Here is a 13715-nt window from a genome sequence, read left to right on the forward strand (position 1 = left end):
CACAGACACACACTATATATATATACAGTATACACACAGTATACAGTATACACACAGACACACACTATATATATATACAGTATACACACAGTATACAGTATACACACAGACACACACTATATATATATACAGTATACACACAGACACACACTATATATATACAGTATACACACAGAGACACACTATATATATATACAGTATACACACAGTATACAGTATACACACAGACACACACTATATATATATACAGTATACACACAGACACACACTATATATATACAGTATACACACAGAGACACACTATATATATATACAGTATACACACAGAGACACACTATATATATATACAGTATACACACAGAGACACACTATATATATACAGTATACAGTATACAGTATACTCTTTCTAACAATTCATTTGAAAGGGGCTTTATTGGCATGTTAAACATGTGTACATTGTCAAAGCAAGTGAAATAAACAATAAAAATAGGTGAGTTGAATCAAAGAAACGAACAAATATAAATGTTTTACAGTAAACATTGTGCTCATAAAGGTTAATTGAAAATGTATATTATCAGCAATGTGCTGTGTTTTAACAATGTGTAAATAGTTGTAGTATGAATAGTGGGTGAAGATGACTAATCAGATAAATATGAGTAGTATTTACAGTGTTAGTTCTACACTGGTTGCCCTTGTGCAACAGGTCACACATCTTGCTGCTGTGATGGCACACTGTGGTTTTTCAGTTCATCCAAATTGGGTTTGTTTTCAAATTCTTTGTGTATCTGTGTAATCTGAGGGAAATATGTGTCTCTAATATTAGACAGGAGGTCAGGAAGTGCAGCTCAGTTTCCACCTCATTTTGTGGTCAGTGAGCACATAGCCTGTCTTCTCTTGCCTACAGCGGCCTTTCTCAATAGCAAGGCTATGCTCACTGAGTCTGTAAGTACTCTCTCTCCCTCTCTCTCTCTCTCTCTCTCTCTCTGACACTCTGACTATCTCTGTCTCTCTCTCCCTCTCTCTCTCTCTCTCTCTCTCTCTCTCTCTCTCTCTCTCTCTCTCTCTCTCTCTGTGTCTCTCTCTCTCTCTGTGTCTCTCTCTCTCTGTGTCTCTCTGTCTATCTCTCTCTCTGTGTCTCTCTCTCTGTGTCTCTCTCTCTCTGTGTCTCTCTGTCTCTGTCTCTGTCTCTCTCTCTCTCTCTCTCTATATCTCTCTCTCTCTCTCTCTCTCTCTCTCTCTCTCTCTCTCTCTCTCTCTCTCTCTGTCTCTCTCTCTCTGTGTCTCTCTCTCTCTATCTCTCTGTCTCTCTCTCTCTCTCTCTCTCTCTCTCTCTCTCTCTCTCTCTCTCTCTCTCTCTCTCTCTCTGTCTCTGTCTCTGTCTCTGTCTCTGTCTCTGTCTCTGTCTCTGTCTCTCTCTGTCTCACTCTGTCTGTCTCTCTCTCTCTCTCTCTCTCTCTCTCTCTCTCTCTCTCTCTCTCTCTCTCTCTCTCTCTCTCTCTCTCTCTCTCTCTCTCTCTCTCTCTCTCTCTCTCTCTCTTCTCTCTCTCTTTGTCTCTCTCTTACTCTCTCTCTCTCTCACTCTCACTCTCACTCTCACTCTCACTCTCACTCTCACTCTCACTCTCACTCTCTCACCTCTGATGAGTGGCTCTGGTCAGAGCTCTGGGACTCAGAGGAACTCGTGGTCTGAGGATGACAGATCAACAGAATACATTTACACCCTGAACTTAACTGAATAACTCCACAGGAGATCCAGGGATGTGTGGTCTACCTGGTTCCCTGGCAACTGTGGTAGGTCAGAGACCTGTTGAGGTGAGGAGGAGGAGTTCCAGGAGGGGGTGTGGTCTACCTGGTTCCCTGGCAACAGTGGTAGTACAGGGACCTGTTGAGGTGAGGAGGAGGAACACAACCGGTGAAGACAGTCTGTTAGTTTACCTGGTCATCCAGTAAAACTAGTTACCTGGTTATCTAGTACAACTAGTTACCTGGTCATCTAGTACAACTAGTTACCTGGTCATCTAGTACATCTAGTTACCTGGTCATCTAGTACATCTAGTTACCTGGTCATATAGTACAACTAGTTACCTGGTCATCCAGTACAACTAGTTACCTGGTTATCTAGTACAACTAGTTACCTGGTTATCTAGTACAACTAGTTACCTGGTTATCTAGTACAACTAGTTACCTGGTCATCCAGTACAACTAGTTACCTGGTCATCTAGTACAACTAGTTACCTGGTCATCTAGTACAACTAGTTACCTGGTCATCTAGTACAACTAGTTACCTGGTTATCTAGTACAACTAGTTACCTGGTTATCTAGTACAACTAGTTACCTGGTTATCTAGTACAACTAGTTACCTGGTTATCTAGTACAACTAGTTACCTGGTCATCCAGTACAACTAGTTACCTGGTCATCCAGTACAACTAGTTACCTGGTCATCTAGTACAACTAGTTACCTGGTCATCCAGTACAACTAGTTACCTGGTCATCCAGTACAACTAGTTACCTGGTCATCTAGTACAACTAGTTACCTGGTCATCTAGTACAACTAGTTACCTGGTCATCTAGTACAACTAGTTACCTGGTCATCTAGTACAACTAGTTACCTGGTCATCTAGTACAACTAGTTACCTGGTCATCTAGTACAACTAGTTACCTGGTCATCTAGTACAACTAGTTACCTGGTCATCCAGTACAACTAGTTACCTGGTCATCTAGTACAACTAGTTACCTGGTCAGCTAGTACATCTAGTTACCTGGTCATATAGTACAACTAGTTACCTGGTCATCTAGTACAACTAGTTACCTGGTTATCTAGTACAACTAGTTACCTGGTCATCTAGTACATCTAGTTACCTGGTCATCTAGTACAACTAGTTACCTGGTCATCTAGTACAACTAGTTACCTGGTCATCTAGTACATCTAGTTACCTGGTCATCTAGTACAACTAGTTACCTGGTCATCTAGTACAACTAGTTACCTGGTTATCTAGTACAACTAGTTACCTGGTCATCTAGTACAACTAGTTACCTGGTCATCTAGTACAACTAGTTACCTGGTCATCTAGTACAACTAGTTACCTGGTCATCTAGTACATCTAGTTACCTGGTCATCTAGTACAACTAGTTACCTGGTCATCTAGTACAACTAGTTACCTGGTCATCTAGTACATCTAGTTACCTGGTCATCTAGTACAACTAGTTACCTGGTCATCTAGTACATCTAGTTACCTGGTCATCTTGTACAACTAGTTACCTGGTCATCTAGTACAACTAGTTACCTGGTCATCTAGTACATCTAGTTACCTGGTCATCTTGTTCAGTGGTTCCCTAACTTTGCATATAGAAATGCAAGAACATGAGTTTTAAAACTACTAGTCACTTCGTCTACCATTTCATCCCGTTCACTACCTGGTCGTCTAGTTCAACTGGTCACCTGTTCTACCTGTTCATCCAGTTCAACTGGTCACCTGGTCTAGCTGGTCATCTAGTTCAACTAGTCACCTGTTCTAGCTGGTCATCTAGTTCAATTAGTCACCTGGTCATCTAGTTCAACTAGTCACCTGTTCTACCTGGTCATCTAGTTCAACTAGTCACCTGTTCTACCTGGTCATCTAGTTCAATTAGTCACCTGGTCTTCCTGGTTACCTAGTTTAACTAGTTACCTGGTCATCTATTTCAACTGGTCACCTGGTCTTCTAGTTAAACTAGTCACCTGGTCTACCTGTTCATCTAGTTCAACTAGTCACCTGGTCATCCTGGTTACCTAGTTCATCTAGTCACCTGGTCATCTAGTTCAACTGGTCACCTGGTCTACCTGGTCATCTAGTTCAACTAGTCACCTGGTCATCTAGTTCAACTAGTCACCTGGTCATCTAGTTCACCTGGTCTACCTGGTCATCTAGTACAACTAGTCACCTGGTCATCTAGTCCAACTGGTCATCTAGTTCACCTGGTCTACCTGGTCATCTAGTTCAACTAGTCACCTGGTCATCTAGTTCAACTAGTCACCTGGTCTACCTGGTCTACCTGGTCATCTAGTTCAACTAGTCTCCTGGTTATCTAGTTCAACTAGTCACCTGGTCATCTAGTTCACCTGGTCATCTAGTTCACCTGGTCTACCTGGTCATCTAGTTCAACTAGTCACCTGGTCATCTAGTTCAACTAGTCACCTGGTCATCTAGTCCAACTGGTCATCTAGTTCACCTGGTCTACCCGGTCATCTAGTTCAACTAGTCACCTGGTCATCTAGTTCAACTAGTCACCTGGTCTACCTGGTCATCTAGTACAACTAGTCACCTGGTCATCTAGTCCAACTGGTCATCTAGTTCACCTGGTCTACCTGGTCATCTAGTTCAACTAGTCACCTGGTCATCTAGTTCAACTAGTCACCTGGTCTACCTGGTCATCTAGTACAACTAGTCACCTGGTCATCTAGTCCAACTGGTCATCTAGTTCACCTGGTCTACCTGGTCATCTAGTTCAACTAGTCACCTGGTCATCTAGTTCAACTAGTCACCTGGTCATCTAGTCCAACTGGTCATCTAGTTCACCTGGTCTACCTGGTCATCTAGTTCAACTAGTCACCTGGTCATCTAGTTCACCTGGTCATCTAGTTCACCTGGTCTACCTGGTCATCTAGTTCAACTAGTCACCTGGTCATCTAGTTCAACTAGTCACCTGGTCATCTAGTCCAACTGGTCATCTAGTTCACCTGGTCTACCTGGTCATCTAGTTCAACTAGTCACCTGGTCTTCCTGGTTACCTAGTTTAACTAGTTACCTGGTCATCTATTTCAACTGGTCACCTGGTCTTCTAGTTAAACTAGTCACCTGGTCTACCTGTTCATCTAGTTCAACTAGTCACCTGGTCATCCTGGTTACCTAGTTCATCTAGTCACCTGGTCATCTAGTTCAACTGGTCACCTGGTCTACCTGGTCATCTAGTTCAACTAGTCACCTGGTCATCTAGTTCAACTAGTCACCTGGTCATCTAGTTCACCTGGTCTACCTGGTCATCTAGTACAACTAGTCACCTGGTCATCTAGTCCAACTGGTCATCTAGTTCACCTGGTCTACCTGGTCATCTAGTTCAACTAGTCACCTGGTCATCTAGTTCAACTAGTCACCTGGTCTACCTGGTCTACCTGGTCATCTAGTTCAACTAGTCTCCTGGTTATCTAGTTCAACTAGTCACCTGGTCATCTAGTTCACCTGGTCATCTAGTTCACCTGGTCTACCTGGTCATCTAGTTCAACTAGTCACCTGGTCATCTAGTTCAACTAGTCACCTGGTCATCTAGTCCAACTGGTCATCTAGTTCACCTGGTCTACCCGGTCATCTAGTTCAACTAGTCACCTGGTCATCTAGTTCAACTAGTCACCTGGTCTACCTGGTCATCTAGTACAACTAGTCACCTGGTCATCTAGTCCAACTGGTCATCTAGTTCACCTGGTCTACCTGGTCATCTAGTTCAACTAGTCACCTGGTCATCTAGTTCAACTAGTCACCTGGTCTACCTGGTCATCTAGTACAACTAGTCACCTGGTCATCTAGTCCAACTGGTCATCTAGTTCACCTGGTCTACCTGGTCATCTAGTTCAACTAGTCACCTGGTCATCTAGTTCAACTAGTCACCTGGTCATCTAGTCCAACTGGTCATCTAGTTCACCTGGTCTACCTGGTCATCTAGTTCAACTAGTCACCTGGTCATCTAGTTCACCTGGTCATCTAGTTCACCTGGTCTACCTGGTCATCTAGTTCAACTAGTCACCTGGTCATCTAGTTCAACTAGTCACCTGGTCATCTAGTCCAACTGGTCATCTAGTTCACCTGGTCTACCTGGTCATCTAGTTCAACTAGTCACCTGGTCATCTAGTTCAACTAGTCACCTGGTCTACCTGGTCATCTAGTACAACTAGTCACCTGGTCATCTAGTCCAACTGGTCATCTAGTTCACCTGGTCTACCTGGTCATCTAGTTCAACTAGTCACCTGGTCATCTAGTTCAACTAGTCACCTGGTCTACCTGGTCATCTAGTACAACTAGTCACCTGGTCATCTAGTCCAACTGGTCATCTAGTTCACCTGGTCTACCTGGTCATCTAGTTCAACTAGTCACCTGGTCATCTAGTTCAACTAGTCACCTGGTCATCTAGTCCAACTGGTCATCTAGTTCACCTGGTCTACCTGGTCATCTAGTTCAACTAGTCACCTGGTCTACCTGAGGTACTAGCTCTCCTCACCTGAGGGTTGAGTTGTGGAGGGATCATCTGATCCAGAATGTCCATCTGAGACACCTGAGGAACCTGGTTCAACACACACACACACACACACACACACACACACACACACACACACACACACACACACACACACACACACACACACACACACACACACACACACACACACACACACACACACACACACACACACACACATTAATATCTTTGGTTATTTTATGTTATGACGAGGAGTTAGAGTTTATGTTTTCCTAATGAAACTAAAATGGTGTCATACTAGTTTATCTACGAGAGGCTTTGACGTTCTGACGGTTGCTTCTCTTCTCAATAACCGTTAACAAAAGCAGATCCTCAAGTCATGTACACGGGAATAGAATCGCATTTCTGAAACAATTGTTTCAAGGGAGACGAGGACCATATGTGAGAGAATATTATTATCAGAGCCGGTAAATATATTGTTATGTTGTGTTTATATTAGTTTATAAGAGAATAACAGAAAGGGGTCTATATATAACAGAAAGGGGTTTATATATAACAGAAAGGGGTCTATATATAACAGAAAGGGGTTTATATATAACAGAAAGGGGTTTATATATAACAGAAAGGGGTTTATATATAACAGAAAGGGGTTTATATATAACAGAAAGGGGTCTATATATAACAGAAAGGGGTTTATATATAACAGAAAGGGGTCTATATATAACAGAAAGGGGTCTATATATAACAGAAAGGGGTTTATATATAACAGAAAGGGGTCTATATAACAGAAAGGGGTTTATATATAACAGAAAGGGGTCTATATAACAGAAAGGGGTCTATATATAACAGAAAGGGGTTTATATATAACAGAAAGAGTTCTATATATAACAGAAAGGGGTCTATATATAACAGAAAGGGGTTTATATATAACAGAAAGAGTTCTATATATAACAGAAAGGGGTCTATATATAACAGAAAGGGGTCTATATATAACAGAAAGGGGTTTATATATAACAGAAAGAGTTCTATATATAACAGAAAGGGGTCTATATATAACAGAAAGGGGTCTATATAACAGAAAGGGGTTTATATATAACAGAAAGGGGTTTATATATAACAGAAAGGGGTCTATATATAACAGAAAGGGGTTTATATATAACAGAAAGAGTTCTATATATAACAGAAAGGGGTCTATATATAACAGAAAGGGGTCTATATATAACAGAAAGGGGTCTATATAACAGAAAGGGGTCTATATATAACAGAAAGGGGTCTATATAACAGAAAGGGGTCTATATAACAGAAAGGGGTCTATATATAACAGAAAGGGGTCTATATATAACAGAAAGGGGTCTATATAACAGAAAGGGGTCTATATATAACAGAAAGGGTTCTATATATAACAGAAAGCGGTCTATATATAACAGAAAGGGGTCAATATAACAGAAAGGGGTCTATATATAACAGAAAGTGGTCTATATAACAGAAAGGGGTCTGTATAACAGAAAGGGGTCTATATATAACAGAAAGGGGTCTATATAACAGAAAGGGGTCTATATATAACAGAAAGGGGTCTATATATAACAGAAAGGCGTCTATATATAACAGAAAGGGGTCTATATATAACTACAGGTCCACCACAGAGAAACATCTAGACTACAGGTCCACCACAGCAGAACATCTAGACTAGAGGTCCACCACAGTAGAACATCTAGACTAGAGGTCCACCACAGACAACACAGTAGACATCTAGACTAGAGGTCCACCACAGACAACACAGTAGACATCTAGACTAGAGGTCCACCACAGTAGAACATCTAGACTAGAGATCCACCACAGACAACACAGTAGAACATCTAGACTAGAGGTCCACCACAGAGGAACATCTAGACTAGAGGTCCACCACAGACAACACAGTAGAACATCTAGACTAGAGGTCCACCACAGTAGAACATCTAGACTAGAGGTCCACCACAGTAGAACATCTAGACTAGAGGTCCACCACAGAGGAACATCTAGACTAGAGGTCCACCACAGTAGAACATCTAGACTAGAGGTCCACCACAGAGGAACATCTAGACTAGAGGTCCACCACAGTAGAACATCTAGACTAGAGGTCCACCACAGTAGAACATCTAGACTAGAGGTCCACCACAGTAGAACATCTAGACTAGAGGTCCACCACAGTAGACATATAGACTAGAGGTCCACCACAGAGGAACATCTAGACTAGAGGTCCTTCGGCACCCAAGTTGAGTTGAGCCAATTCTCCATTTTATTATCTCATACATGATGACATTATCTAGGTAAGGTATAGAAGTTACTGGTTCTTTAGGTTATCACATATTCAGTCCATTACACCACTCTGTTCAACAGTAAGGTTTTCCTGCAGTACTTACTGAACTAGTCAAAGCTGCTCCCAGCAGACAGAACGTTAGAATGAGCACACCTGTCATCCTTCTCCTGCAGGGAGGGGGCGTGTCCACAGGGAAGAGTTGGACAATGGTTAAGGTTTCTTATTGAAATAGAAACACAACACGTAAAGTCCCATGTTTCATGAGCTGAAATAAAACAATTACAGACATGTTCCATATTGGGGGCGGCAGGGTAGCCTAGTGGTTAGAGTGTAGAGGCGGCAGGTAGCCTAGTGGTTAGAGTGTAGAGGAGGCAGGGTAGCCTAGTGGTTAGAGTGTAGAGGCGGCAGGTAGCCTAGTGGTTAGAGTGTAGAGGAGGCAGGTAGCCTAGTGGTTGGAGTGTAGAGGGGCAGGGTAGCCTAGTGGTTAGAGTGTAGAGGCGGCAGGTAGCCTAGTGGTTAGAGTGTAGAGGCGGCAGGGTAGCCTAGTGGTTAGAGTGTAGAGGCGGCAGGGTCGCCTAGTGGTTAGAGTGTAGAGGCGGCAGGGTAGCCTAGTGGTTAGAGTGTAGAGGCGGCAGGTAGCCTAGTGGTTAGAGTGTAGAGGAGGCAGGTAGCCTAGTGGTTAGAGTGTAGAGGAGGCAGGTAGCCTAGTGGTTAGAGTGTAGAGGCGGCAGGGTAGCCTAGTGGTTAGAGTGTAGAGGCGGCAGGGTAGCCTAGTGGTTAGAGTGTAGAGGCGGCAGGTAGCCTAGTGGTTAGAGTGTAGAGGCGGCAGGGTAGCCTAGTGGTTAGAGTGTAGAGGCGGCAGGGTCGCCTAGTGGTTAGAGTGTAGAGGCGGCAGGGTAGCCTAGTGGTTAGAGTGTAGAGGCGGCAGGTAGCCTAGTGGTTAGAGTGTAGAGGAGGCAGGTAGCCTAGTGGTTAGAGTGTAGAGGAGGCAGGTAGCCTAGTGGTTAGAGTGTAGAGGCGGCAGGGTAGCCTAGTGGTTAGAGTGTAGAGGCGGCAGGTAGCCTAGTGGTTAGAGTGTAGAGGAGGCAGGTAGCCTAGTGGTTAGAGTGTAGAGGCGGCAGGTAGCCTAGTGGTTAGAGTGTAGAGGCGGCAGGGTAGCCTAGTGGTTAGAGTGTAGAGGAGGCAGGGTAGCCTAGTGGTTAGAGTGTAGAGGGGCAGGGTAGCCTAGTGGTTAGAGTGTAGAGGCGGCAGGTAGCCTAGTGGTTAGAGTGTAGAGGCGGCAGGGTAGCCTAGTGGTTAGAGTGTAGAGGAGGCAGGGTAGCCTAGTGGTTAGAGTGTAGAGGCGGCAGGGTAGCCTAGTGGTTAGAGTGTAAAGGCGGCAGGGTAGCCTAGTGGTTAGAGTGTAGAGGCGGCAGGTAGCCTAGTGGTTAGAGTGTTGGACTAGTAACCGGAAGGTTGCAAGTTCAAACCCCTGAGCTGACAAGGTACAAATCTGTCGTATTGCCTGTGAACAGGCAGTTAACCTACTGTTCCTGCTGGGGAATATTTCTGTCTGTAATAAAGCCCTTTTGAGGTGAAAAACTCATTCTGATTGGGTGGGCCTGGCTCCCCAGTGGGTGGGCCTGGCTCCCCAGTGGGTGGGCCTATGCCCTCCCATGGCTGAGCCCCTGCCCAGACATGAAATCCATAGATTAGGGCCCTAATGAATTGATTTCAATTTACTGATTTCCTTATATGGACTGTAACTCAGTAGAATATTTGAAATTCTTGCATGTTGCATTTATATTTTAGTTCAGTATAGTTAGTGTGGTCTGAATAATAATAAATAATAATGACCAAGCATCTCTCTTACCTGTCCCCTGGTCTGTTGTTTAAAGACAAGTATCTGTCCTGAATGACCAAGCATCTCTCTTACCTGTCCTCTGGTCTGTTGGTTAAAGACAAGTATCTGTCCTGAATGACCAAGCATCTCTCTTACCTGTCCCCTGGTCTGTTGGTTAAAGACAATATCTGTCCTGAATGACCAAGCATCTCTCTTACCTGTCTCCTGGTCTGTTTGTTAAAGACAATATCTGTCCTGGATGACCAAGCATCTCTCTTACCTGTCCCCTGGTCTGTTGGTTAAAGACAAGTATCTGTCCTGAATGACCAAGCATCTCTCTTACCTGTCCCCTGGTCTGTTGGTTAAAGACAAGTATCTGTCCTGAATGACCAAGCATCTCTCTTACCTGTCCCCTGGTCTGTTGGTTAAAGACAAGTATCTGTCCTGAATGACCAAGCATCTCTCTTACCTGTCCCCTGGTCTGTTGGTTAAAGACAAGTATCTGTCCTGAATGACCAAGCATCTCTCTTACCTGTCCCCTGGTCTGTTGGTTAAAGAGATCTGTCCTGAATGACCAAGCATCTCTCTTACCTGTCCTCTGGTCTGTTGGTTAAAGACAAGTATCTGTCCTGAATGACCAAGCATCTCTCTTACCTGTCCCCTGGTCTGTTGGTTAAAGAGATCTGTCCTGAATGACCAAGCATCTCTCTTACCTGTCCCCTGATCTGTTTGTTAAGGAGATCTGTCCAAAAGTCTGAGATGATATCCCAGCAAGATAATTCATCAGGGTTGAGGACATCACTAGTGAGTGTGAGTCGTACGTGCCAATCCTGACCTATTTATCACAGACCCTAGAGGAGGTGTGATCTGGGCTCTGTGGGGCATCTCCCTCTCTCTCACCACAATTCTGCCCTCTGTGACTGTTATCTTGTCAGGATAACAGGATGTTGGTTAGGCGTTGAGGAATGTGTTTTTTCATGGTGATGTTATTGTCACAAAGGGATTGATGATGAAGTGTCCCAGGGAGAGGTGTTGTTCAGAGTGTTGACAGTAGACCAGTGAGAGTAATCTAGTTTAAAAGGAAACTAGACAGAAAGTCAGGAACACAGATTTTTTAATTGATGTGATATTTTTCATCATGTAAACAAACACTGAACACAAACTGTAATTAGCATGTTTCACAACTTGAAAATTACAATCTTCAGTTAGATTTACAGTTTCTTACTCAGAACAGTAAGTCTTTGACTTGAAGAACACAACAGAAGACACATTATAACTGGGCTATGAACTATTGTTGTTGTTATTATTATTATTGTTGTTATTATTATTATCAGTATTATTATTGGTATTATTATTATTGGTATTATTATAATTATTATTATTGCTATTCTATTATTATAATTATTATAATTGGTATTGTTAATTGTAACGATCTGAGTGTAATGGGTGAGGAGTCAAGCGCAGGAAGCAGAGAGTTCAGGTGAGTGCTATTTTAATGCACCGACAAACGGCGAACATAAGCCAACCCTCACGAACACACAGGGCGTAATGAACACACAAATGCCCCCAAAAAGGGGGACTTAAACGGTCCAGGGAAAACCCACAAAATGGGAAAAACACAAAACCCATAGACGTGCACACAAGTGCACTAAAACAGATGGTCACAATAATTAATCCCGCACAAGGAACTCTGCGGGCCGGCTGACTAATAAAGCCATACTACCTAATTCAAAACAGGTGCACTCAATCAACATATAAGGAGGGGGAGGAAATAATCAGTAGCAGCTAGTAGGCCGGCGACGACGACCGCCGAGCGCCACCCGGACGGGAAGGGGAGTGTCCTTCGGTCGGAGTCGTGACAGTTAATATTATTATTATTATTGGTGTTGTTATTATTATTATTATTATTGTTGTTATTATTATTATTGTTATTATTATTATTGGTGTTATTATTATTATTATTATTATTATTATTATTATTATTATTATTGTTATTATTATTATTATTGTTATTATTATTATTGTTATTATTATTATTATTGTTATTATTATTATTGTTATTATTATTATTGTTATTATTATTATTGTTATTATTATTATTATTGTTATTATTGTTATTATTATTATTGTTATTATTGTTATTATTATTATTGGTGTTGTTATTATTATTGTTGTTATTATTGTTATTATTATTATTGGTTTTGTTATTATTGTTATTATTATTATTGTTATTATTATTATTGTTATTGTTATTATTGTTATTATTACTATTATTATCAAATCAAATGAAATGTATTTGTCACATACACATGGTTAGCAGATGTTAATGCAAGTGTAGCAAAATGCTTGTGCTTCTAGTTCCAACAATGCAGTAATAACCAACGAGTAATCTAACCTAACAATTCCACAACAACTACCTTATACACACAAGTGTGAAGGGATAAAGAATATGTACATAAAGATATATGAATGAGTGATGGTGCAGAACGGCATAGGCAAGATGCAGTAGATGGTATCGAGTACAGTATATACGTACGTATTTATTCAGCCACCAATTGTGCAAGTTCTCCCACTTAAAAAGATGAGAGAGGCCTAAAACTTTCATCATAGGTACATTTCAACTATGACAGACAAAATGAGAGAAAGAAATCCAGAAAATCACATTGTAGGATTTTTAATGAATTTATTTGCAAATTATGGTGGAAAATAAGTATTTGGTCAATAACAAAAGTTTCTCAATACTTTGTTATATACCCTTTGTTGGCAATGACAGAGGTCAAACGTTTTCTGTAAGTCTTCACGAGGTTTCAAACACTGTTGCTGGTGTTTTGGCCTTCGTTGCCTGGGCGGTGTGTTTGGGATCATTGTCATGCTGAAAGACCCAGCCACATTTCATCTGCAATGCTCTTGCTGATGGAAGGAGGTTTTCACTCAAAATCTCACGATACATGGCCCCATTCATTCTTTCCTTTACACGGATCAGTCGTCCTGGTCCCTTTGCAGAAAAACAGCCCCAAAGCATGATGTTTCCACCCCCATGCTTCACAGTAGGTATGGTGTTCTTTGGATGCAACTCAGCATTATTTGTCCTCCAAACACGACAAGTTGAGTTTTTACCAAAAATAAGTGTGGAGGCTGTTATAGCAGCAATGTTCCTACATCTAGTGGAAAGCCTTCCCCGAAGTGTGGAGGCTGTTATAGCAGCAATGTTCCAACATCTAGTGGAAAGCCTTCCCAGAAGAGTGGAGGCTGTTATAGGAGCAATGTTACAACATCTAGTGGAAAGCCTTCTTTGAAGAGTGGAGGCTGTTATAGCAGCAATGTTCCAACATCTAGTGGAAAGCTTTCCCAGAAGAGTGGAGGCTGTTATA

At 42.2% G+C, this 13715-nt stretch overlaps 1 protein-coding gene across 1 annotated transcript in view; it reads right to left on the reverse strand.

The window, feature by feature from the left end:
* LOC124013894 (dentin sialophosphoprotein-like) overlaps nucleotides 1–6292 on the reverse strand; it is a 30627-nt gene extending 24335 nt beyond the window's left edge. Inside the window, 3 exon segments of the mRNA XM_046328444.1 lie at nucleotides 1636–1686; nucleotides 1772–1882; nucleotides 6248–6292. Coding sequence (XP_046184400.1) covers nucleotides 1636–1686; nucleotides 1772–1882; nucleotides 6248–6292 — 207 coding nt within the window.
* Between the last annotated feature and the right edge of the window lie 7423 nt (nucleotides 6293–13715).

Source organism: Oncorhynchus gorbuscha, linkage group LG25 (genome assembly GCF_021184085.1).
Source record: "Oncorhynchus gorbuscha isolate QuinsamMale2020 ecotype Even-year linkage group LG25, OgorEven_v1.0, whole genome shotgun sequence".
NCBI lineage: Eukaryota > Metazoa > Chordata > Actinopteri > Salmoniformes > Salmonidae > Oncorhynchus > Oncorhynchus gorbuscha.